The sequence below is a fragment of the Aureococcus anophagefferens genome (assembly GCF_000186865.1).
Source record: "Aureococcus anophagefferens unplaced genomic scaffold AURANscaffold_10, whole genome shotgun sequence".
Lineage (NCBI taxonomy): Eukaryota > Pelagophyceae > Pelagomonadales > Pelagomonadaceae > Aureococcus > Aureococcus anophagefferens.
Window position 1 is genome coordinate 489,553 of NW_008705570.1, and position 25,017 is coordinate 514,569.

General features: G+C 70.8%; 6 protein-coding genes across 6 annotated transcripts in view; 5 read left to right on the forward strand and 1 right to left on the reverse strand.

Moving 5' to 3' along the window:
* The window catches only part of AURANDRAFT_64409 (hypothetical protein), a gene marked incomplete at both ends in the record, with an annotated part of 3,591 nt that extends 1,010 nt beyond the window's left edge, over positions 1-2,581 (forward strand). Inside the window, 3 exons of the mRNA XM_009038987.1 lie at positions 56-1,064; positions 1,433-2,131; positions 2,270-2,581. Coding sequence (XP_009037235.1) covers positions 56-1,064; positions 1,433-2,131; positions 2,270-2,581 — 2,020 coding nt within the window. The remainder of the gene's footprint in view (positions 1-55; positions 1,065-1,432; positions 2,132-2,269) is intronic.
* A 113-nt stretch (positions 2,582-2,694) lies between these two features.
* AURANDRAFT_71693 (hypothetical protein) lies at positions 2,695-10,966 on the forward strand (the record flags this gene model as incomplete). Its single annotated transcript, XM_009038988.1, has 5 exons — positions 2,695-4,793; positions 5,673-5,704; positions 6,740-7,346; positions 8,296-9,998; positions 10,587-10,966. Coding segments are annotated over 5 exons (4,819 nt in total), but the record flags the coding sequence as incomplete, so codon positions are not given.
* Positions 10,967-12,568: 1,602 nt separating this feature from the next.
* AURANDRAFT_60103 (hypothetical protein) lies at positions 12,569-13,266 on the forward strand (the record flags this gene model as incomplete). Its single annotated transcript, XM_009038989.1, has 1 exon — positions 12,569-13,266. The coding sequence occupies one exon, from the start codon at positions 12,597-12,599 to the stop codon at positions 13,185-13,187; it is 591 nt and encodes a 196-aa protein (XP_009037237.1).
* A 107-nt stretch (positions 13,267-13,373) lies between these two features.
* Positions 13,374-15,998, forward strand: AURANDRAFT_64412 (hypothetical protein; the record flags this gene model as incomplete). The annotated part of the gene is made up of 1 exon (XM_009038990.1): positions 13,374-15,998. The coding sequence occupies one exon, from the start codon at positions 13,374-13,376 to the stop codon at positions 15,996-15,998; it is 2,625 nt and encodes an 874-aa protein (XP_009037238.1).
* An 872-nt stretch (positions 15,999-16,870) lies between these two features.
* AURANDRAFT_71694 (hypothetical protein) lies at positions 16,871-20,692 on the forward strand (the record flags this gene model as incomplete). The annotated part of the gene is made up of 5 exons (XM_009038991.1): positions 16,871-17,751; positions 17,952-18,144; positions 18,346-18,625; positions 19,189-19,211; positions 20,645-20,692. 5 exons carry the CDS (start codon positions 16,871-16,873, stop codon positions 20,690-20,692), a joined length of 1,425 nt encoding a protein of 474 aa, XP_009037239.1.
* A 512-nt stretch (positions 20,693-21,204) lies between these two features.
* On the reverse strand, positions 21,205-22,830 carry HYP1 (hypothetical protein; the record flags this gene model as incomplete). Its single annotated transcript, XM_009039187.1, has 1 exon — positions 21,205-22,830. The coding sequence occupies one exon, from the start codon at positions 22,828-22,830 to the stop codon at positions 21,205-21,207; it is 1,626 nt and encodes a 541-aa protein (XP_009037435.1).
* Positions 22,831-25,017: the final 2,187 nt, after the last annotated feature.

Here is a 25,017-nt window from a genome sequence, read left to right on the forward strand (position 1 = left end):
TCGTCCTCACGCCCGCCGGCGCGACCTGGGCCATCGTCTACCCTGAGAGCTTCAGTTACGCGTCGTCGAAGTCGTCGGCCGTGATCAAGAGCGACGCGTTCTGCGACAAGAGCTCCAAGATGACCTGCTCCATCGTCAAGCCCAAGCTCGCCGGCGATGCCCTGGTCTGGTACCACGGCGTGGACCTCGCCGAGCGGCTCAAGGACGTCTCCACGGCGGGCGCGATCACGTTCAACCCTGGGATCGTGGCGGAAGACGCGGCCGCCGCGGACGAGCCGCGGGACCTGAAGCTCAAGCTCTCGATCGGCGTGGCGGAGCTCGAGACGCTGCTCCACGTCCAGTACCAGGCCCGCGGCGACATCGACATGCCGACGCCCAAGTCGCGCGTCGTGCCGTACCTCGACGCCGACGACGTGCCGCTCTTCGTCGCGGCCGGGTCCCAGCAGGCGGCCACGTCCATCGGCACGCACCAGGACTCCAAGAAGGACGAGAAGATCGTGTGCGGCGTCGCCGGCTGCAACCAGGTCTTCACGCGCGGGAAGATGCTCCAGCACGCGGGCTACCACATCATGGTGAAGGACGACGTCGGCCACGAGATGCCGTGCGGCCTGTGCGCGGCGCGGCCCCAGGCCCAGCACGTCGTCGACGACGAGGCCTGCCCCGGTTGTCCGGCCTGGCTCGAGAAGAAGAAGAGGACCCTGAAGCCGTACGTGAAGTGCAAGGTCGTGGGCAAGATCGCGTACCAACAAAGCGCGAAGACGAGCAAATGCACGTGGAACGCGCCCTGCACGAACCACCTCATCGAGTGCCCGGAGTGCAAGAGGAATAAGACGGCGACGAAGCAGTTCTTCTGGAAGTACAAGTGCATGCGGGCGCACTGGCGCCGCGTGCACCCGACGATCTCGATGCCGGCGGACCTCGTCAAGGAGCTCCAGCTCGACCCGCTGGAGTGCCAGTGGCTGAAGACGTTCGCCACGTCGTCGCTCCAAGGCGGCCAGGCGCGGAAGCGGGCGCTCGGGGCCAGGGACGCGGACGCGGACGCGGGCGACAAAGCGCGACGCCAAGTCGCGCGCCTCGACGAGGCCCTGGCGCCCGCCCTGGCGCCCGCCCTGGCGCCCGCCCCGGCGCCCGCCCCGGCGCCCACCCCGGCGCCCACCCCGGCGTCCACCCCGGCGACCGCCCCGGCGACCGCCCCGGCGACCGCCCCGGCCGACCGCCTCTACGCGACTACCGGCGCGGACCGCGCCGCGCGTGCTGCGCGCGCACGCGGTAGGCGCGCGTTGTAGAGGCTGTAGCGAGGTGTCGTTTCGTGGACCGGACGTCCCTGGCTGGCTGGCTGGGTCGACCCCCGGCGGCTGGCTGCGGTCTTGGCCTGCCCTTGATGCGCCTTCACTTTGTGACAAATTGTGTGCATCGTTGAGGGCACCTCGAGGCGACGACGACGATGATGGGTGCCGCAGCCCGCCACCACGTCCTCTGCTGCGCGGCGAGCACGGCCCTGGGCCACGGGCTCAACCGGTGCTGCGAGACGCTGGGCCCGCGGCGCTGGATGCGAGACGTCATGGGCACGCCGTGGTACTCCTGGCGGGTGGGCAGCCTCCACCAGACTTTCGTCTTCCCGCCGCTCCTGCTGCTGTCCCTGCGCGCCTGGTTCGCGACGCACGACGGCGCGCTCAGCGACTGGCTCCACAGCTCCTGGGCGTCCAACGGGGGCTCGCCGGCGCACGCGGCCTTCCACTACGCGTTCTTCGGGTATTTGATGAAGGACATGTTCGTGAAGATGTCGTCCGTGTTCTACGCGCACCACGTGCTGTGCCTCGTGCTCACGGTCATGTCCATCGCCGAGGTGCCGAACCCCTGCTCGGCGGTCTTCGCGCTCATGGTCACGAACCTCGAGGCCGGCAGCATGGCGCTGAGCGTGCACCGCCAGTTCCCGGCGAGCGCGGCGACGTCCTGGTTCTCGCTCGTCGTCATGACGTTCAGCAACGTCTTCGGCGCATCCTTTGCGATTTGGTACGGCCTCTACTTCCGCTTCGGGTCGCTCGCCGGCCGCTGGAGCCTCACGGTCATCGGCGTCGTGTTGATGTACATGCGCCAGGAGGTGGAACTGAAGCGGTGGCACGAGGTCCACGTCCTGAAGCGGCCCCTGAAGGACCGGACGCTGTGATAAATCGCTCTAGGGAACGCAAAAACACCCTTAGGATTCTGCACTATATTCCTCCTTGATGCGGCAAGAATTGGTGATGGCATCTTCGCCGACTTCGGCTAGGCGAAGGCGCGCGAGAAAAAAAAGGAGAAGATCTGGAACGTCGCTTCGAGCTTGATCGGTCTGCTGATACTCGCCGAGGTCGCGGTGGTGATTTTCGGTGCTGTGATGACGGTCATGTATTTCACGAAGCCCAGCGGCTGCCCGGACGCGGTGCTGAGCATGGCCGGCGTGTCCTACTACTCGTACCTCGCGCTCATGTGCGGCCTGATCCTCGCGACCGTGCTCAAGGGGGCGATCAAGGACCTCCTCGAGGACCGCAGGCGGGCGCGGGCCGCGGCGAGCGCGGGCGAGGTGGTGCTGCGGGAGAAGTAAGTGGTATGGAGAGGCCTGTTGTTTGCAAATTAATTTGCAAAAAACTTCACAAATCGACGTTTACCACGAGTTTACATTGCTGGTTTGAACGAGCGCGACCTGCGCGGTATCTGCTCATCATCGCGCGTCGCGCGCGCCTACAACCCACCAAAACACGATGGTCGCCGAAGGCGGCACCCGCAAGAGCTCCATGCACCGCGCGTCGCGCGTCACGTCGTCGACGACGCCGCGGCGCGCGACGTCCGCGACGCCGCGGCGCGCCACGACCCAGACGTCGGGGTCGTCGTACACGCCCATCGCCGGCGGCCGGTCGTCGACGTCCTTCAGTGCGTCGAAGACGCGCTGGAGCCTGCGCACGTCGCGCCACAACACGACGCCCATGTCCACGGGCAAGGGCCACCGGAAGACGAGCGAGCCGCGGCCCGTGACCGACAAGGCGTACGTGAAGGCGTCGATCGCGAAGCTCGGCGCGTTCCTGCGGGCGCGGGGCTACGGCGGCGCGTCGACGGCGGCGGCTTTGGGCCGGCCGACGGGCCGCGACTTCGAGGACATGTCCTGCTTCCTCTTCACGCAGCTCGACGCGCGGTGGGCGCGCGACGCGAGCCGGAAGTTCGACGACGACTTCGTCGACATGTTCAAGCGCCTCCACTACCCCTTCGGCATCTCGCGCACGGCGCTCGCGGCCGTGGGCACGGCGCACACGTGGCCGCCGCTCCTCGCCGCGCTGCTCTGGCTCGCGGATCTGATCTCGTTCGACGAGGGGTCGCGCGACCGGCCCGTCGCGGCCGCGCACGCGAGCCGGCGCCTCGCGCTCTCCGAGGCCGACGAGGTCGTCGCCGGCGACGACCACGTCGCGAGCCGCCTCGCGGCGCTGGGCGCGGACCGCGTCTTCTACGAGTACATCGGCGACGCCTACGGGCTCTTCCTCTCCGGCGACGACGCGGCGTGCGACGAGCTCCAGGCGAAGCTCGAGGCCGCGTTCCAGAGCCGCGTCGACGACGGCGAGCGCGAGGAGCAGACCTTCCTCGCGCGCGCGCGCGAGCTGGAGGCGATGCGCGCGCGGACGCGCGACGAGGCGCGGGGCCTGCCGGAGCTGCTCGAGAAGCGCGCGCTCGCGCGCGAGCGGCAGGCCGACGCGGAGGCGCGCCTCGCGGACGACGAGGCCGCCGCGAGCAACGCCGACGCCGATCTGGCCGCGGCCGTCGCCGAGGCCGCGGCGCTGAAGCTGGAGGCCGACGCGGAGGCCGCGGCGAACGACGAGCTCCGCGCGCTCGACGCGCAGCGCGAGGCCGACGCGCCGCTCGTCGCGCGGCTCAAACGCGAGCTCGAGGGCCTCGAGGCGGAACTACAGAACCGGCGCGCCGCGCGGCGGTCGAGCGACGAGTTCCGGGAGCTCGTGGACGCGGAGCGGTCGCTCGCGGACGCGCTCCTCGAGATCGAGGCCGTCGCCGTCGTCTACGGCGAGTCCGCGGCGAAGCTCCAGGTCGTGCCCAAGACGGCCAAGAACGCGGGCGGCGTCGACCTGTCGCTCGCCGTCGACGCGCGGACGGCCGCGCGCTTGATCGCGGCCGCGGACGCGGGCGACCGCGACGACGGCAGCCCCGCGCAACTCCGGGCCGCCGTCGACGCGGCGCTGGCGACGGCGACGAAGGCGCGCGACGTCGTCGCGCCCAAGCTCGAGGAGCTGCGCGAGGTGCTCGCGGACCGCGTCCGCGACGTCGCGGAGTCGCGCGACGCCGCGCAGCTCGAGGTCGAGCGCTCGAGCCTCGAGGCCGCGCGCCTCAAGGAAAGGCTCGAGGACAAGGTCGCCGACGTGCGAAACCTGGAAGCGCGCCTCGCCGAGGAGACGGCCCGCGCGGCGGACGCGAAGGCGCGCGACGACGCGGACGAGGCCGCGCTGCTCCACAAGGTGGAGGCCGCGCGCGCGGACGCGCACCGCGACCGCGCGGACCTCGACGACCGCTCCGCGGCGCTCTCGCGCGGCCAGGCCCTGGACGAGGCCGCGGCGGCGAAGCGGGCCGCCGCGCGCGCGGACAAGCGCCGCGCGCTCGGCCGCGCGCTCGACGACGCCGCCGCGCTCGCCGCGCGCCGCGTCGCCGTCAACGCGAACCTCCGGCGCACCTGCGCCGCGGCGAACGCGCAGCTCGACGAGGCCGCGGGGCCGCCCCGCGACGACGCGTTCCTCCTCCTCCCGCCGCCGCCGCCGCCCCTCGTGCGATGAGCGCGCGTGATCCCTCCCCCGAAAGTGATGTGTGCGAGGCTAACAAGGGTCTCACTGTCTTAGCGGTAGCGGGCGAATTCCGGGAGCCGGCCTTCGTCTTGGACGTAGGACGGCACGAACCACTTCTTCCGCGCCGGGTCAAACTTGGCGCCGAGGTCCTTGACCTTGTCTTTGTCCGAAAATTTGTTGTTGAGGTAGATCCGGGCGCGCGTCCATCGACGGAAGTCGGCCTTGGGCGACCCGGCCGGCGCGTACTTGCGCCATTGCTCATCCGGTCCTCTCCGACGACCGCCAGCTTCTTTAAATCGACCCCAATCATCCCAGGGGAAGTCGAGCTTGTCGATATAGAAGTCCGCGGCGAAGCGCTCGTCGGAGGCCGGAGCATCGTCCGAGTGGTTCGAAGGCGCCGCGCTCGCGGCGTCGTCGCGTGCCTCGCTCGACGGCTCCGGGCCAAAAGCTCCGCCGCGCTGTTTCGCGGGAGGCGAAGATGGAGCAGCAGTACCGGAGGGCATGTAATGAAAAGGATTGAACCAGTCGTCCTGCTCTCCCTCGTCGTCCTCCTCAGCATCGTCCGAACACTCGGCCTCGCCGCCGTTGCGCGTCGTCTTCGAGTTTAGCTGCGCGACGTACTCGTTCTGATCCGTCGACGTGTGTTGCAAACAGAATGGACGCGTGCAATATTTTCCGTAGTCGCCGCGCTGCACAGCGGACGAGAAGTTGTCCTTCGGCATTACGTAGCCGTCCCGATAGCGGTTGGTCTGCGTCCCGTATTTGGGGAGACCCCTACCTTCACAGATCGAGCAGTTCATCAAATCGCGGTGCTCGAGAGCCTGCGGTCGATCGGAAAACTTGCCACCGTATTTTTCATAGGCGTCGAGCATCTTCTTAGCAGATTTGAGCGGGTAAGAGCCGTCGTCACCATCCTCCCAGAGCACGGAAAATTTCTTGCTGCCGACCCCCGTGACCTCGCCGTCGAACATTCCAAAGGAGCGAAACTCCTTGCGCACGCAGGCGTCAACCTCGAGCCGTGGGTCGACGCCGGACGCCGGAGGAACCGGCGCCGCGGCCGGCGCCGCAGCCGGCGCCGCTCGGATCGCCGCCACGATGTCGGCCTTCTCCAGGCACTTGGACACGTCGACGCGCGTGACCTTGGCCAGGGCCTTCAACTCCTTGACGCCGAGGTCCTCGAGCTCGTCGCCGTCGTCGTCGACGTCGTGCACCTCGTTCCGTTGCTCCGCGCGGAGCCGCTCGGCCTCCGCGCGTTCGGCCTCGGTCCGCGAGCCCAGAAATTCGACCTCGTCGTCGTCCTCCTCGTCGTCGACGACCACGAACTTTATAGTCCGACCACGAATGCTTCTATAAAGCTCTTGTCTCCGTCGTTTCCGGGGCGTCTCAGGCGGACTGGCCAGCGGCTCTTCGTCCTCGGGGCTGTGGTCGCGATGGCGTCGGAGCCGACTTCCTGTGGGCCGCGGCGAATCCTGCGAGTCGCCTTGGGTCACAGAAGCGGCCCGCGCCTGCGCTTCCACTAGCGCCGCCACGAGCTCCGGCTTCTCGAGCAGGCCCTGCGTCGGAACGTCCAATTGCGCGAGTTCTGCCTTCAGCTGCTTGCTGGACATCTCCGAGGGCTGCTGCGAAGCCATGAATCTGTCCAAGGGGCTCGCCCCGCGCGCTCTCCCGGGCGCTCCCGCGCAGCCCAGCGCTCCTCCAGGGGCCGAAACAGCCAATTGAGAGCACTTCATCATCAACCGCAACAAAACAAGTTACCTTGCGAGCGCACGCGCTGCCCCGACGCGCTCCGTCTGGGTGTCGTGCTTTCTGCATTGGCAGCATGGAACTGCTCCGCGCGCCCTTCGAGGAGCGCTGCGATAATATCGCGTGCCAATGCCTGCGCGCCGGCGGCGTCATAAAAGCAAAGCGAGACACAACATCCGACACAGGTTCGCCGCGCTCACGCTGGTCTACGCCTGCGCGGCCACCGAGGTCGTGCTGCGGTGCAAGCGCCTCAAGGACGCGTCGCGCTGGTCCCTGCCGGCCTGGTGGTGCCTGCGCGCCGCGGCCTGGCTCGTCTCCGCGCTCGCGGCGCTGAAGCCGTTCGTGCGGGCCTTCGAGGGCAAGGTGAGCGACCAGGTCGCGCGGGGCCTCGCGGACCACGCGGAGGTGCTCGTCGTCGTCGTCGCGCCCGCGCGCGACCGGCGGACCCTCCTCGCCGCCCAGGCCGCCTGCGTCGCCGCGCGCGGCGCGCTGCGCGCCGCGCTCGAGGCGCAGCCGCTCGTCGCGTGGGGCGCGTTCTTCGTCGCGACGGCCGACGCGTTCGGCCTCGTGTCCTGGGCCGTCGACGCCGTCTTCGGCACGGCGCTGCGGCTGCCCGCGCTCGTGGCCCGGCGCGTCGTCGGCGGCGACGAGCCGCCGGCGGCGGCGCGGCGCTGCTACACCGTCGGCACGGTCGCGCTCGCGGGCCTCTGGTTCGCCATCGGCGCGAGCCTCGACGCCATGCTCGACACCCAGGGCTACACGAAGGAGGAGATCCTGGCCTTCATGCGCGCCGTCGACGACGACCACGACCACTAGCCCGCGTTAAGGCACCGCCGCGGGCCGACGGGCTTCGCGCGGTCGAGGCAGCCGACGTCGCGCGGGCCGCGGAAGAAGTCCGCGGGCTCCCGCGCGTAGGCCCAGCACTCGGCGCGCCGGTCGTGGGCGCAGCGGTCCGTGCCAAAGTCGCCGCACGCGGCGCGGACGGCCGCCATGCCCGAGGCGAGGAGCAGCTCCGCGTCGTCGCGGGGGAGCACGCGCGCGCGGTCGACGTTGCCCGCGCAGGGCCGGTTCCACTCGCTCGTCTGCGTGATGCCCTCGAGCGGGCGTCGCAGCGTCGAGCCGTCGACGGCGACGTCGGGCCGCGCCCAGGCGACCCACGCGTAGCGCCGGCCGCGCTCACGCTCGAGCCGCCGCAGCTCGTCGCCGGCGCGTTCGAGCAGCCGGGCCTGACGGAGCGCGCTTTGCAGCAGCGTGTCGTTGGCGAGCGAGCCCGCGAAGCGGCCGCGGCACCGGACCGACGTCAGCAGGCACGCGTCGTCGCAGGCCAACCGCTCGACGAGCTCCGCGCCGACGAACCTGCGATAGGTTTGGAGCGCGGCCAGCGTCGCGTTGCCATCGCTCGTCGTCATGAAGGCAAAGAGGTCGGCGTCCAGCGGCTTGGCGAGACTCGCGACGAGGCTGGGAAACGTGCAGGAGAAGGTGCGCGCCTCGCCGGCGATGAGCAGGATCGCGCCCGCATCCGTCGCGCCGCTCGTCGCGAGCGTTGGCAGCAGCAGGGCTGCCGCGAGGGAGAGGCGCGTCGCAAGCATCAGCAGTAGGAGGGCTGCTGCCATAGGCTTCTCACACGACGTCGTTGAAGCGACTTCTTGAACCGTAATTAAAACAGCTCGAGCTCGGCTTGCGCTCGCATTCGATGGTGGTGGCCTACTCAGAGAGCTAGCGACGACGAGAAACCATGGAGGTCGAGAAGGCGATGGAAAAGGAGGGCCTCTCGACCAAAGTCAAGGCGGACGTCGACGAGAACTACGGCACGCGCCTCGAGGCGACGACGCTTCACCCCGCGCTGCTGCGGGCGACGCAAAAGATGGACTCGAAGAAGGGCCACGTGCTGGCGACGGGCACGGTCGTGACGTGCCTCGGGCGCGTCACCCTCGAGACGGGCGTCGAGCGCGTCTGCGTGCGCCAGGCCGGCGAGTACAACTACAGCATCACGGGCTGGGTGTCGGCGAAGATGCTGGGCCCCGAGCGGCGCGTCAAAGAGGAGCGCGAGGCGCCGGAGAAGGTCACGTTTGGGTTGAGCGGCGACAGCTTCGATCTGTTGCGGGGCGTGACGAACGAGGGCGTCGGCTTCGTGCGGGGCAGTCTGGGCGCGGACTACGTCGACCTCGAGGAGCAGGCGGCGGTGCTGTGCTTCGTGCACACGGGCGGGCTGAACAGCGGCGTCTGGTACGGCCTCTTCCAGAGCCTCGACTACCGCTGGAAGAAGAGCAAGGTGCGCTTCGAGGTCGTCGCCGTGGAGCTCACGGGCCACGGCAACTCGCGGACGCTCGGCGGGTCGGGGTACGACGGGCCGCGCTACGACCTCGCGGAGCGCGCGCCCCGCGACGTCTTCTCCGTGCTCGACGACCCGAGTTTTCCCATCGTCGCGCGGCCCGTCTACGGCTTCGGCCACGGCGTCGGCGCGACGGCGCTGGTGCTGTCGGAGCTCCGGCGGCCGGGCGCGTTCCACGGCTTCGGCCTCTGGGAGCCGCTGATCTTCGCCCGGGACAACGGCCCGGCGACGGCGGCCTTCGCGTACTCGCGCTGGAAGCCGTGCTTCGAGGAGCTCGAGGAGAAGCTGGAAGAGTACGAGGACCGCGACATCGCGCGCGTCGACCTTTTGCGGGACCTCGCGACGAACAAGGACGACGACAAGGTCTACTTCTCCATCCCGAGCCGCGCCTGGGACGGGTCCACGGCCTTCCGCATGAAGTGCTACGCGACGGAGAAAAGGCACGACGAGGTCGGCATGGAGTACGAGGTGCTGACGTGTCCTCCGGACGTCGAGGAGTCGCTCTACCGGTCTTTACCGGGAGCGGCCCACGAGTGCCACGACCGCCTCGGCGAGCTCCAGTGCTGCGTCGCCGTGGCCGTCGCCGCGGACGGCGCGACGCTCTGCGACGACGCGGCGCTCGAGGGCAAGGCCGCGGCGGCGAACAGCCGGGAGCGGTTTCTCGAGATCCCGGCGAGGTGCGGCGCGCCCTTCGTCGGCCCGCTGCTCGGCGTCGGCGCGACGCAGGGCAAGCTGGGCCTCTGCCCGAGCGGGCGGCTCCACGACATCCCCATGATCGACCCGGAGTGGTGCGCGCGCTTCGTCGACGCGGTGCTGGGCAACCTCCGCTGCTGGACCTACCTGCCCCACAAGAAGCTCTTCAACTACACGGACTTTACGCACATCCACGAGGATCTTCCCGAGGCGCCGGCGCCGGACCCGAACTTCCCGCCCTGCGCCGTCTGCGGCACGACGTCCAAGCACGGCGGCTCGGGCACGCTGTCCTTCGTGCCCAAGATCCTGCGCTGCTCGCGCTGCCAGGGCGTCGTCTACTGCTCCACGCAGTGCCAGCGCAACGACTGGCCCAAGCACCGGAAGGAGTGCAAGCCCAAGCCCAAGAAGGCGCCGGCCCAGTAGGCTACTAGAGGGGGGAACATAGTCTAGCGGCGCGCGGCGACGAGGACCGCGGCGGCGGCCGCGACGGCGGCGGCGGCGGCGAGCTTCGGCAGGAGCGGCGTCGGCGGCGGCGGCACGTTGTCCTTGCGGCCGTCGGGGTGGCGCGCGCCCTTGTACGCGCCCGGCGCGCACTTGACGAACTCCTTCTTCACGTAGGCGACGACGTCGTCGGTCTTCAGCACCTTGCCGCAGGTCGCGTTCATGATCGTCAACGCCTTGTCGTGGTGGGCCGTGGCGGTCGCGACGCCGTCGCCGACGACGACGACGTCGTAGCCGCGGGAGAGGGCCGCGTAGGCCGTCGCGACGATGCACTCGTCCGTCCAGAGCCCCGCGATGACGACCGTGTCGACGCCCTCGGCCTTCAGCTTCTCGTCGAGGTAGGACTTCCCGTCGGGGCGGAAGACCCAGAACATGTCCAACATCTTGGAGTGGTAGAACCAGCCGGCCGCCTTCTCCGCGGTCGTCGGCGCGATCTCCCGCAGCGGCTCGAGGCCCGCCTCGCCCTCGAAGACGTAGACCGCGTTCTCCGGCGCGTCCGCCCGCAGGCCCCGGGGGCCGTACCAGCGGTCCATGGCGTTCGAAATGCCGTCGTCGAACTGGCGCGACCAGCTCGACCAGACGACGGGCGCGTCCTTCTCGCGGAACGCGGCGACGAGCGCGGCCAGGTTACCGATGATCGGCGCCGCGTAGGGCCGGTACTCCTCCTGGGCGTCGTCGAGCAGGAGCGCGATGCGCCGCGGCCGCGAGTTCAGCGTCCAGGTCGCCCAGAAGGTGAGCGGGCAGTCGTTGGGGCCGCCGGGCGTGCTGCTGAAGTTGGGCATGGGCTCCTTGGCGAGCGCCATGTCCCGGTTCAGGCGGGGCCGCGAGCGCCTCCGCGAGCGGCTTCGCGGGGACCTGGCTCTGGAAGTAGGCCATCGGGGCAGCGAGTCGAGGCGAAGCGTCGGGGCAGCGCGTCGAGGCGAAGCCAGCAATCAATCCTGGACAGCTGGAAGCCTCGGCTCTCCGATAGGTGAAGTACAAGGTGTACTTCAACATGATGATTACGCACCGAGCACGTACTCGCCGACGAAGAACGTGCTCGCGTGGGGCCGCAGCGGGACGTCGACGACGGCGCCGGGCGCGAAGTTGCCGACGACGCGGCCCGTCCAGACCTCGGTGACGAGCACGCCGCCCGCGGCCTCGTCCGCGCGTCCGACGCGCGCGAGGTCGAGCGTCGCCGTCGTGGCGTTCTCCCCGAGATTGAAGAGCGCCGCGGCGAACCCGCCCGCGAACCCGTCGTTGAGCGCCGACCCCCAGACGGCGACGCACGGCGCCGCGGGGAAAAAATCCCGCGGGATCGTGCACGCCGTCGGCCCTCCGACGCACGTGCAGTTGCCCTCGTAGTACCGGACGCCGAAGAGGGTGCCGTTCTCGTGGACGCGCCGCGCCGTGGGGTTCGTGAGGTAGGCCGCCGTGCGGTCGTCCGCCGGGAGCTCGCCCGCGTGCATGAGCGGCGCTCCGCTGATCGTCCACGCGGCGAAGATCGTCTCGCCGCGGTCGTCCTGCTCCACGCTGCGGTTCCACCAGTCGGAACGCATGGGCAGCATGTCCGGGTCGGGCCAGGTGCCGTTGGCGCCGTAGAGGCCCGCGGCGGAGAAGTTGCCCTGGATGAAGAGCGACTGCTGCAGCGAGCCCCAGCCGTACCAGCCGCCGTGGAAGTCCGTCGTGACGCGGTACATGGACCCCAATTTGCCCTCGGCGACCCATTTGCCGTCGTCGACGGCGTTGCCGCCGCCGGGCGAGTAGGACAATACCACAGCTTCTTTTCGCTGCTCGACCGCGGCCGTGAAGGCCTCGATCTCCCTCGTGTAGCACGGCGCGCACATCATGCAGTCGGCCTTGATGAAGTCGGCGCCGTAGGTGCCCACGAGCTGGTCCACGCGGCTCTCGTAGTACGCCATGGCCGCGGGATGGGACATGTTCACGCCGAGCATCTCTCTCATCCAGAGGCAGCTCCCGTTGGCGCCGCCGCCCGTCGCCTCCTGGTCCACGAGGTCGCCGAGCGCGTACTGTTCCATGCCCTTGACCCGCAGGTGGAGAAAGTCCCGGTGCACGCCGCGGACCGTCCACAGGCCGAACTTGAGGCCCAGGCCCTTGACCTCCCGCGAGAGCCGCGCGAGGTCGTCGTAGCGGTCGGGCGCCGCGACGGGCCGCCCCCACTCGTCGAAGTGCCACGTCACGTTGCCGTCGGCGTCCGTGCTCCGCGCCCAGCCGCCGTCGAGCACGAAGTGGTCGAAGCCGTGGGGCAGGAGCTGGCTGGCCATGGCCGTGGCGAGGGCGTGGGCCGTGGACTGGTTCAGGGTCTGGCTGTGGTAGTCGTCGAAGCTGTTGAAGCCCTTGGGCGCCCGGTCGGGCAGCACGACGACGGACGTTGCGGCGCGGAGGAGGGCGAGCAGGACGAACATGGAGGCCATGCTTTACGCGCTGGCCTGATGGTTGAACTCGACGTTGAACCATCTCCTGAGTTTCACCTCTGCTCGGTAACTCGGCGCCCTCGGCCTCCTTCGACGCGTTCCATGCTCGGCCTTCGCACCATCGCCGCGCGCGGTGCGGCGGCGCGCGTCCCCGCGCTGCTGCGGCAGGGCCTGCCCGGCAGCGCGCTCGCGCAGCGCAGCTTCTCCGCTGGCGTGAGCGAAGCCGACGTCCTCGCCGTGCAGTCCAAGTGGGCGGCGGCGATCGAGACCATCTCGGCGACGCACAAGGACGGCGGCGACTTCATCCAGGCGGCGGCCGACGCCGCCGGCGAGCTCTACGCCTACGGCCACGGCGACGTGCTCTTCAAGCCGACCAAGGCCGCCGCGCACCAATTCCGGCCGACGCCCGAGGAGGCCATGTCCTACTTCGTCGGCGGCGCGAACGTGGCCGACGGCTACGACGAGGACGGCGGCTTCGCCATCAACGGCGGCAAGGGCTGGGCCAAGTGCGTCTACGACAACCACAACGTCGTCGTCAAGAACGACGTCGCCATCGCGATGGGCAACTACTACTTCACCTGCGCGACGACGGGCGAGGAGGCCAAGGTCGAGTACACCTTCGGCTACCAGCGCTGCGACGACGGCGTGGTCCGCATCTTCCTGCACCACTCCTCCGTCCCGTTCGCCGCGTGAGCGCGCGACCGCGGCGGCGGCCGGCGCGGCGAGCTCGCCGGCGGTGAGAGCCGTCACCAGACGAGCTAGGCGCGCACGTATGTAAGATAGGCGACTCAGTGCGCGGCGAAACGCAAAAAAGCGGGTCAAAGATAAAGTTCAACAAGTTCATTGAAGCATCATTGAAGCCGGCGGGATCGATCGGTCATGGCCGCGCCCTCCGACGATGACGCCTCGCTTTGCTGGAACAACGCCGCATCCGACGACTCCTCCTCCTCCTCGTCGGACGCGCCCGCGGACGCCCTCGACGCTGTCGTCGAGGAGCTCAAGAGCCGCGGCTACCGCACGTGCCTCGTCGTCGGGCCCGGGTCGTCCGGGAAGACGACGCTCCTGCGGCGCCTGGGCCCCGTCATCGACCCGGGCGCGCTGCGGTGGGACGGCGGCAAAGCCGTCGTCTCGCAGGTCGCGCCCGGCGAGGCGCCCGCCGCGGCCATCGAGCGCCTCCTCGGGAGCGGCCTGAGCACGATCCCGACGTGGACGCAGCCGTTCTCCAGTCTGAGCAACGGCGAGAAGGCGCGCGCCGTCGTCGCGCGGTGCCTGGAGTCGGGCGTCGGCCTCGACGACCTCGGGAGCGAGGTCCACTGGCGCGCGGCGACGACCGCGGCCGCGTGCGTGCGCCAGCTAGTGGAGAGACGAAAGTTACGACGCGTGGCGTTCGCGTCGGCCCTGCCGGACGTCGCGCGCTGGCTCCAGCCCTGCGCGCTCGTGGTCCTGGACGTCGGCGCGGCGCCGCGCGTTCTGTGGAACCCGAGGGAGGGCGACGAGCGGCGGACGAACGTGCGCGTGCGCTGCCGCCAGTACGCGCACGAGCAGATGGTCGCCGGCCCCGTGGCCTTCCGGAGCCTCCGGGGCGCGCCAAAGCAGCTCACGGCGCGCGACGTCGCGGGCGCCGACGGCGGCTGGTGGGCGGGCGGCTTCCGCTCGTGTCGCGTCCGCGCGGCGCGGACGCTCGCCTGCGCGGTCGAGGCGGACGCGTGCACGGCGGCGGCGGCCGAGGCGCTCGAGGTCGACTTCGACGGCACCTGCAGCAAGCGGTTAAGGCTGCTGCGGCGCGAGGACCTGATGCGCGCGGAATTCGGCCTGGGGGTCGTCTGCGGACCGTCCGGGAGCGGCAAGTCGACGCTCCTCGGCGCGACCTTTGGGGGCGTGACGAGCGCGGACGTCGTCGACGGCCCGACGGTCTTGGACGCGCTGCTCCGCGTCGACCCGCCGCACCTCGCGCGGCGGCGGTTGGCGGCCTGCGGCCTCGAGGGCTTCGAGAATAGACGCGTCGGCGAGCTCTCGCGGTCCGCGGCCGCTTTACTCAAAGTCGCGGCGCACGTCGGCGACGACGCGGTGCTCGACGAGGTCTGCACGGGCCTCGACGCGGGCGCCGCCGTCGCCGTCGCGGCGTCGCTCGGCGCCTTCGTCCGCGAGCGGGGCTTCCGAGGCGTCGTCGTCGCGACGTGCGTCGACGCCGTCGCGGAGGCGCTCCGGCCCGACTGGGCCTTCCGCACGACGACGGGCGAGCTCCGCGACCGCACGGACGCCGTCGACGACGACGCGGCCGCCATCGCGCGCGTCGGCGACCGAAGCAAAGCCGCGTGGGCCGCGGCCGTCGCCGCCGCTTTGGATTCCAGCTTCGCGCCGCCGACGGTCGACGTGCGTTTGGAGCCCTGCGCGAACGAGGTCTGGGACCGCTTCAAGCAGCACCACTACCTCGCGCGGAAGCTCAGCCAGGCCGCGCGGTGCTTCGTCGCGCTCGACGCGGCGGGCGCGGCCGTCGCCTTCGACAGCCGCGTGTCGAAGCGCGGCGCCTTCGCCTTTTCCCAGAGCCGCTTCGTCGTGTTGCCGGACTTCCAGGGCCTGGGGCTCGCGAACGCGCTGGCCGACGCCGTCGCGCGGATCCATTTCCGGGTGGGCCTGCTCTACTACAGCCGGACGTCGCACCCGCGGCTCGGCGCGTCGCGGGATCGGTCGCCGAAGTGGCGCGCCTGCGACTCCAACGGCCAGGCCGTCGAGGCGACGTGCTGCCTGCGCAAGCGCCGGGGCTACTCGCATGTGTTCGTCGGGTGCGCGGCCGCGGGCGATCTGGCCGCGTTCCGATTGAACGCGAACGCCAAGGACCTCGCGCTCGTGCTGCGGAAGACGGCGAGCGAAAATTATACGGAGCGGGGCGCGCGCTGCGCGCGCTGCGACGCCGCGCGGCCCCGCGGCGCGAACCACGCGCGCTGCGCCGGCGCCTGCGGCCTGTCCTACTGCGGCGACTGCCTCGCGGCGCGGGGAGAGGAGGGGGCGCCGGCGCGCTGGAAGTGCTCGGATTGCGCCGCGCGCGACGCCGAGAAGGACACGAAAAAACAGCGGCCCGCGAAGAAGAAGGCCAAGCCCGACGCCGGCGCGCGGAGCGTCCTGTCGATGCTCTCGTTCAGGCCCCGGGGCGCGAGCCCGCCGCCGCGGAAGCCGCCCGCCGCGCGGCCGAAGCCGCCGCCGTCGGACGACGCCGTCATCGTCATCGACCACTCGGACGACGACCAGTCGTCGGAGGCGGCGGCCCCGGCCCCGAGGCTCGGGACGCCGCGCGGCTCCGAGTCGCCGCGCGCCGCGGCCGTCTCGCTGGACAAGAAGCCCCCCCGCGACGAGGTCTTCTCGGACGACGACGACGCCGACGCGTCGTCGTCGAGCTCGTCGTCGTCGAGCGACGACGACGACAGCGACGACGAGGACTTCAACGACGAGCCGTGGATGAAGGGCGGCACGAAGCGGCCGCGGCGCCTCTCGGCGAAGCTCGACTAAGCGAATTAGAAGAAGTCCAGGTGGACCGGCAGGTCGAAGCGGAGCGCGATGGACAGCGTCGGCGTTTCCGACTCGACGTCGTGGAGCCAGCGCCGCGGCAGGTAGAGCGCGTCGCCCGGCCGCAGCTCGCCGGTGACGACGGCGTCGGAGCCGCGGAACAGGGCGTCGTGCGCGCCGCTCGTCGTACCGAAGCGCGCGAGCGCGGAGTAAGAAGACGGCGGCGCGAGCGCGAAGCGCTTGACGCCGTCGACGTGGACGAGCAGGCCGTCCTCCGCGTCGGAATGCATGGGCGTGCGCAGCCGCGCGGACGTGGCGAAGGCCACGGTCCTCCGGACGCCGACGCCCTCGTCCTCGAGGCCGCCGAGGACCGCGAGGCCCGCGACGTCCGGCGCGTCGGTCCGAAGCTGGCCCGCCGTAGCGCCGGCGTAGAGCCGCCGCGCCGTCGTCGGCGGGCCCAGCGAGTTGCGCTCGTTGGACACCGTCGTCTCGCCGGCGAAGGGCACGAGCGGCGGGCCGCGCGCGTCCAGCATGGCATTTTTCCACGCCTCGACGGTGCGTCGAGGCACGCAGCCGCGCAGGACGAGCGGCGCGCGGTCCTCGAGGATCGCCGCGCGCAGGGATGCTGCGTGCGACGATGCTTGCGCGTGGTGGCTGCTGGTTGTGGCTGCCTGGCGGTCATCGAGCGTCTCGAGGCGGCCCAAAAGGGCTGCCATCGCACCGTGTTGTAGTGCAACTCCCACCTTGAGCTGCTGAGCTGAGCTGAGCTAAGCTGAGCTGAGCTGAGCAGATCTTGTGCGCTCGAGCTCGAAGTGGGCCGCGCTCTCGCACTGCTTCGCAGCCGCGCCGCGCAGCCAATGTTTGCGCGCGCGGCCATGGCGCCGCTGCGGCGCGCGCGGCCGCTGCCCTCGCGCGTCGCGGCGCGGCGGCGCTGCGCGACGACGGCCCCCGAGAGCAAGGCCATCGAGCCGCCGAGCCGGGCGCAGCTCTGGCGGCTGGCGCTGAACGTCGGCGTGCCCTTCGTGGGCTTCGGCTTCGCGGACAACCTCATCATGATCCTCGCCGGCGACGCCATCGACAAGTCCATCGGCGTGACGCTGGGGATCTCGACGCTCGCGGCGGCGGGCATCGGCAACCTCCTGAGCGACATCGTCGGCATCGGCGCGGGCGACGTCATCGAGCGCTACGCGAACGTGATCCTCGGCAAGTCCAAGTCGAAGCCGCTCACGACGGAGCAGCTCACGCACCGCGCGTCGCGCGCCGTCAAGGGCTGGGCGTCCGCGGTCGGCATCTCCGTCGGCTGCGTCATCGGCATGTTCCCTCTGCTGTTCCTCGGCGAGAAGAAGGAGCTCTATTTCACGTCCGAGGAGATGGCCTTGTACGAGTCGGTGCTGCGGCCCTACGGCGTGTCGCCGCAGAACTTCTTCTCCATGATGCGCCTCGCGAAGTGGCGCGAACTGGAGCCCGGCGAGGTCTTGGTGAGGGCGGGCACGAAGATGGACCGTATTGTGGTATTGGCCAACGGGTCCATCGACTCCTACGAGCCGGCGTCCGACGGCGGCCTGAAGCGGCTGTACCGCTACCGCGCGAAGCGGGACCTCGCCGAGGGCGGCGCCGCGCCGGCGATGGACAAGGGCGGCGCGACGGTGCCGATCCGCGGCTGCGTCATCGGCGGCACGGCGCTCCTGGACGCGTCCGTGCGGGACCACCCCTACCCGTCGACGACGATCGCCGCCGAGAAGACGAGAGTGGTCGAGTTCGACTCAGGGCAGCACAAGAGAGCGACATTCCCAACTTCAAAGGCTCCTTTCTCGGCCGTTTTCCACTCGTTTCGGCTGATTTTTGGACGAGCGATCATCTCTCGGAACGGTCTCGAAGCGTGGACGCTTTTCCCGGATCGCGCGCGCGCGGAACACTCACGTTGAAGAGACGTTGAATCACTCTTGTGCTGCCCAGGTTCGACTACGGCGCGCTCCGAAAGGACATGGACGAGAACCCGGCGATCGAAGCCGCGATCCTGAACATCCTCTACTTCGATCTGGTCGAAGGCCTGCGGCGCCGGGGCCAGTACGACTTCAGCGCCGAGCAGAAGAAGCGCGAGCCCAAGTCCGCCGAGGAGCGCACGGCGACCTACGCGCTGCTCATGCAGGTCGTGCTCAGGGCAGCACAAGAGAGCGAAATTCCCAACTTCAAAGGCTCCGATCTCGGCCATTTTCCACTCGTTTCGGCTGATTTTTGGACGAGCGATCATCTCTCGGAACGGTCTCGACGCGTGGATGTGTTTTCCGTAACGCGCGCGCGCGGAACACTCACGTTGAAGCGACGTTGAATCACTCTTGTGCTCATGCAGGTCGTGCTCTCCGACGGCGTCGTCCACGCGACGGAGCGCGAGTTCCTCTCCAAGTACGTCATCGAGCACTCCATCACGGAGGCGGAGCACCGGGCGGCTTTGGCGTCCCAGGGCTGGACGTCCGCCCAGTGGGACGCGGGCGTCCAGGACGGGACTTCGACCCCCACGTCGCAGATCCGCACCGCGATCCCGGGCCTCCTCAAGCAGGCGGGCATCAAGTCGCGCATCACGAAGGCGTCGGCCACGGACGACGACGCCGCCCCGCCGCCGCACAAGGGGGGTAAATAGTGTTAGTCGTCGCCGGGCGCGCGTTTCCCGCGGATCCGGCCGAGGAGGCCCGCGCCGCGGCGCGCGAGGAAGCCGAGCGGCGCGGCGACGACGGACGACGCGCGGCGCGCGGCGCGGCCCGCGAGCGTCGTCGGTTCCTCGCGGTCGTCGTAGGCGCCGCGCCGCGCCGCCGCGCGGCCGAGGGGCTTGAGCCGGCGGACCTTGGCGTTCGGGGGTAGCACGCCGAGCTTGAACGAGAGCTTCGGCGCGTCCGCGGGCGCCGCGGGGGGCTTGGGGAGCAACAAGTCCGGGTCCGCGGGCAGCGACGGCGCCGGCCGGCCGGGGAGGAAGGTGCCGAGGGCGTCGATGGAGAAGGCCGACGACACGTTGACGCGCCACGAGACCTCGCAGTCCGTGCCGTTCTCGACGAACTTCCGCGACGCCACCGTGGCGACGAGGGGCGTCTCCAGCGTGATGGCCGGCTCCAGGCCCGGGCCGTCGACGCGCGAGATGCGCAACGACCGGCACTGGATCTTCTTGTGGAGTGTTATTTTCCCGTCCGCTTCTTCTTCGAAGGCGACCGCGAGCTGCTTCTTCAGGTTCTTCACGGCCTTCCCTTTGGCGTCGACGGCCTTGATCTCCAGGTCGCGGGCCTCAATTTTCAAAGGCCCGTAGCGCTTCGAGTCCGCGTCGACCTCCAAGCTGCGAATCCGCGTCGTCGCGCCGTCGCCGCGCGGGTACCGCTTTTCCAGAGACTTGGGCGGCCCGCTGAGCTCGCGCCAGGCCGCCTGCGTCTCCCGTGCTGTGTTGAGCTCCAGGGCGGACGGTAATGCTTCTGTTGCATTGCCCCGCACGTTTTCAAAATCGTAGCGGAGCGGCTTCGAGTCGAGCGTCAGCACCGACGGCCAGGAAATTCGTAACAAGTCGACGTCGACGTTGCCCGTGAATCGTAACGGCCGCGGCAACAGGCCGAAGACCGACGCGACGCCGAGGGGCGCCGGCGCTAAATCCCGCAGCCAGACGTCGCCGCTCAGGAAGTCGACCGCGAGCTGCTCCGAGCTGTCGAGGCCGGGGCAGCTTTCCGCAAAGGCCCCGATGGGGCCGGCCTCGCCGTTGAGCGACCCGAAGAGCAGGGCGAGCTGGGGGCTGATGACGCCCAGCAGGATCTCGTCGTCGATGGACGTCATCGTGAACTGGCGCCGCCAGGACGACTTGGCCTCCTTCTTGCCCGCCACGGGCTGCCGCGGCAGGCTCGCGAGCGGCGCCCAGGCGTCCGGCGGACCGAGGTCCGCGCTCACGCTCGCGCCCACGCGCGTGGTCGCGCCCTGGTGCGGGAGCGGCGCCAGGGCGCTCGCGCAGGCGGCCAGCGCCACGACAAGGGCTGCCTCCATCGGCATCCACCACTTTCCGCCCGATTCCGATTGGCCGAAAATTGAATTCGGCGCGCCGCGCCTCGCGAGCCTGCTCGCGCGCGCGCCCGGGGGCGGCCCAGGGCGCGCCGTTCGGGCCCCCGGGGAGCGTCCCCGGACCGGGCGGGCACAGTGGAGGGGCTTACAGGACACAGGGGGCTGGGAGAGGCCGCGCGCGCGGCCGCCGCGGCGCGGCGCGGCCGCCGCGGACGCGTCGCGCGCGCGCGCCGGGGCGCTAGAGGCCCTTGGTCGCGACGGGCGCCGGGCGGCCGCGCTTGAGCGTGGGCGTGCGCGCCACGGCGGCGCACGCGGCGCGCTTCGTCGGGCGGCGCTTCAGGGGCGGCGTCGCGCCTTTCGGCGGGCGCGGCCCGGGGGCGCGCGGCGGGCTCACGACGGCGGGCGCCGTGTTGATGGCGGCGGAGCGGAGGAGCGCGACGAGGGACTCGACGCCCTCGCGCCCCTCCGGCAGGGTCGGCGTCGGCGGCTCGTCGTCGCAGAGGGACTCCTCGGAGACGCGGCGCACCGGCGGCGCGCGCGGCGCGCCGCGGACGCCCCCGGCGCGGCGGCGCAGCATGGCGTCGACGCGGTCCGCGAAGGGGTCGGGCCCGAGGGCGATGTCGCAGGCCACGGTCTCGTCGCCGTCGTCGCTCGCGCCGGAGAACAGCGAGTAGCCGCAGAACTCGGTCTCGCTGTCGCTGTCGCTGTCCCAGTCGCTCGACGCGCTCGACGCGCTGAAGGACACGGCGCGGGCGCGGCGCTCCTCGTCCCGGGCGCGGTAGAGCTCGAAGGTGGAGGGCGCCATGGTGTTTCGGAGCGGGGCTGCGGTGGCTGTACACTTGAGAGGGGAATGGTGTCTTCGAGGGCACTCAAGGGGCAGCAGATTTATATCCCCTTGGGCTTTCACTTCAAGGGTTCGTCAAACTCTTTTTGAAGGGAGCTCTTTCGCGCCCTTTGATTGGTCTAAGACCCGGGTCTTCAACAAACTCATGCATTCTATGTCAATGGTGAAGACCCTCGCTCGAGTTCTGAAGAATTGTTTTGTTGAAGCGACTCGGAGAAAAGGCCACTGCCTTACCACTGCCGACCGCCGCAAGTACCGCCGCGGACGCCTCCCCGGGCAGGCGGCCAAAGAACCGCGCCGCGAGGAAGCACGCTCCCGAAATGCGACAGCCCAGGCTTTAGCTCACACGAGATCCCCCCGCGCCGGCCCCTCGGCGAGCTCGATCATGCGCTCCTGCTCGGCCTCGTTCGTCGCGACGGGCGCGGGCACGCCGCCGTCGTCGTCGAGGCGCGTGTCGAGGCAGGACGCGTCGCCGCAGGCGACGGAGCTTCGCCCCGCGGCGACGCCCGCGAGCAAGGCGAGCGGCAGCCACCAGCCCGGGAGCCCGCGGGCCGGCGGCTCCTCGTCGAGGACGACCCCCGCGGGCGCGTCGTCGTCGAGGAAGGGCAGCCGCGCGGCGCAGGCCTCGAGGGCGCCCGCGGCGTAGTAGACGCCGTGGATGAGCGCGGCCGGCCAGGAGCAGTCCGCCGCGGGCGGCGCGGGCGGCTCCGCGCCGAGCTCCGCGCAGACGAACTCGTCGGCGCGCCGGCCCGCCCGCGTCCGGCGGCAGAGGCCCGCGGCCGGGCCGAGGGGCGTCTCCAGCGGCGCCAGCGGATCTCGCAGGAACGCGGCCGCCGCGGCCCGTACGAGGTTCCCGGAGGGCCCCGTGAGGCCGTGCGCGGCGAGGCCGCGCTGGGGGAGGACGACGGACGTCGCGCGCCGGGCGTCGCTTCCCTCGAGCGTCGCCCACGCCGAGCCCGCGAGCGCGTAGCCCTCGGCCGCCGCGACGGTCGCCGCGACGGAGTCGTTTTTCGAGAAGAACGGGTCCCGCGCGGCCTCGAGCACGAGGATCGGCGCGTCGCAGGCGCCCTCGCAGATCGCCCAGGGCGGCGCCTCGGCGGCGCCGCAGGCCGCGAAGTAGTTGCGCTCGCAGGACCACTGGAACACGAGGAGCCCGGAGAGGCGGCCGTGGAGCCGGTCGTCGTAGAAGCGGCTCGCGACCATGCCCCCCTCGGAGCTCCCGGCGAGGAAGAGCTTGTCCGCGGTCCAGATCGAGTCGGCGAGCGGACCGGCCGACGCCTCGAGCCAGTCGACGACGCGCGAGAGCTCGCGGCGCCGGAGCTCGTAGACCTTGGCGTAGTACGACGCCCACGATTCCGGGTCCGCCGCGATGGCGTCGCCGTCGCTCGAGAAGCAGAGCGGGTAGCCGTCCGCGTCGTCGAAGGCCGCGCAGCCGCCGGCGTAGACCTCGTCGTCGCACCAGTAGGCGTAGTCGCCGTCCGACGCGAGCGATTCCGCGAGGTCGTCGACGGGTTCCCGATACCGCGCGCCCGTCGCGTTGCCCATGGAGTCGGGCGCGAGGACGCCGTAGCCGGCGCTCGCGAGGTCGAGCGCGTAGCGCCAGTTATCGTAGGTGAAGCCGCCGCTGCCGTGGAGGAAGACGACCCAGCCGCACGCGCAGTCCGCGAGCCGCCAGGTCCAGGCCGCGTCGCCGACGCGGCCGACCCAGAAGCGCCGCCCCGTGGACCGCGCGCCCGCGGCGTCGGCCTCGAGGCCCAGCTCCGACACGCAGACGGGCGGCAGGACGACGAAGGCGCGCTCGACGGCGTAGTCGTAGTCGGACGGGTTTCGCGGGAGCCCCGGGATGACGTGGGTCGCGTTGTCCCGGCCGCGCAGGACGAGGTCGTCGTCCGGGTCCGTCTGACAGCGGTAGGGCGACGCGAGCACCCGCGCGAGGAGCGCGAGAGATGCAAAGGTCCGACCCGCCATCGTTCAGGTGGCTGCCCTCTTCAAGGTTTCCGTTGCTGCTACCATCGCGACGTCGAGCAGCCCATCGGCGGCGGCCATGGCGGAGACGGCGCTGGACCACGGCCGGCGGTGCATCACGGTCGTCAAGGCCGGCGACGCCGCTTCCGAGAAGGTGAGCTGGTACCCCGGGTCCACGGACGCCAGCATCGAGGAGGTCATCAAGGCCGCGCTGCTGATCCCGCCGGACGCGACGGTGCGTTTCGATGTTTGAACGGCGCCCTTTCACGACGCCGCGCGTCCAGGTCTACGCGACGGAGACGTCGTCGGGCTGCATCGTCTGCGTCAACGAGTACCTCCCGAGCGGCAGCGAGCTCGCGGTCACCGTCGTCGAGGACGTCGACGCCATCGAGTCGCGCGCGAGCTCCGCGGCGGCGGGGACGCCCGTCGCGGCCAAGGAGCACGAGCCGCTGCTCACGGGCGCCCTGTCCCTGCCCGCGCCGCCCGAGGCGCGGCCGACGGAGGCGTCGTTCCGCGCGCAACTGCTCAAGTTCGAGCGCATCAACGCGCACCTGGCCAACGAGCGCACCTGGCTCGTGCGTTGGCGTCGTATGCTTTCTGGACCTTCACTCCCCTCGGTCGTAGGCGTGGATGCGGACGGCGCTGTCGCTCGTGAGCTGCGCGTTCACGATCCTGGACTACGCGGACGACCAGTCGGGCGGCTGGTACGCGACGTACTTCGTCGTCGGCTGCCTCTTCGTCGGCTGCGTGGACCTGACCTGGCTCACGGGCTACATGCGCTACAAGCGCACGAAGGAGATCCTCGCCATCCCGAAGGACGCGCTCCCCGCGAAGTTCTCCCGGTTCCGCATGAAGTACCAGGCCCAGCTCCTCGGCGTCCTCCTCCTCGCGACCATGGTCATCTACATCTCCTCGGGCTGGCGCGAGATCTAACGAAAAACGGGGGGCGCGCGTCATCGGTGCCGCTCGAGGAGCCCCCGGACCTTCGCCGCGAGGCGGACGGCCTCGACGGCGTGGAGCCCGAGGCCCTCGAGCTCCGCGGCTCTCAGCCCGGCGAGCTCGTCGGCGTCCCAGTGCGACACGTCGATGGGCAGGCTGTGCTTCTTCGCGTAGGCGGCGAGCTCCGCGGCGAGGCCGCCGTCCGCTGGAGGCGCGGCGGGCGGCGCCGCGGCCGCGGGCGGCGCCGCGGCCGCGGCCGCGTCCGCGGCGGCGTCCTCGCCGTGTCGGCGGCGGCGGTGCAGGCTCTCGGACCAGGAGATCTGCTCCTCGGCGTCGGCGAGGAGCGTGCCCACGCGCCGCGCGTCGCTGAGCCGCGCGCTGTCGCGAAAACTGTTCCTCGCGTACGCCGTCATCGTCGCGCGCTGCGACGGGTCCGGGCAGAGGAACGCGGCGCGCAGCGCGCGCCGGTAGAGCGACAGCGCGTAGGCGCGCCCGGCGGGCATCGTTCGTCTTGGCGGCGGCGTGCTCGACGCGGCGGCGGCGCAGGTGGTGCTGGCCTCGGCGACGGCGGCTGGAGTCGTCCGACGGGAGTGCTCGCTCGCGCTGCCGCTGCGCGCGAAGCTCCGTGCAGCGCTGCGACGCTCACGTGCACGGTGCAGCGCGCGCGCGCCGCGCCGCTGCGGTCGTGGCGCGCGACGCCGCCGAAGCCGTCGAGCCGGTCCCGAGCGCCGCCTCGGACGCCTCCGCCGGCGCGCCGTGCGCGTACGTACCCGCGACGCATGAGACGGGTCCCCACGACGCGTCTGGCTAGAGGGAGGTGCTTACGCGAGCCACCTGGTGGTGTGAGTCCGCGCGGCCGTGGACGCCGGCGCCACGGGCGCGCGCCTTCGCCGTCGCATCGCGCTCAGTAGTAGCCGCCGTCGGTCTTGCCCTGGGCGTCGAGGATGCCCTTCCAGTAGCCCGACTCGAAGTTGGTCTTCGCGTTGACGTCGACCTCGACGGAGACGGCGCCGCCGCCGGTCTTGCATTTGAAGACGGGGAGCGTCGTCGGCTCGATGATGCTGAAGAGGATGCTGAAGGGGAAGTTGGGGCACCAGGGGCCGACGAGCTCGCCGGTCTTGACGTCGAAGGACGAGCCCGTGAGGGGGTCGCGGATGAGGCCGTTGGCGACGCTGCCCGCGGCCATGGGCGTGCCGAGGACCGGCGACTTGTTTCCCAAAGCGTACACGGACCCGTCCGTGTCGACGGCGA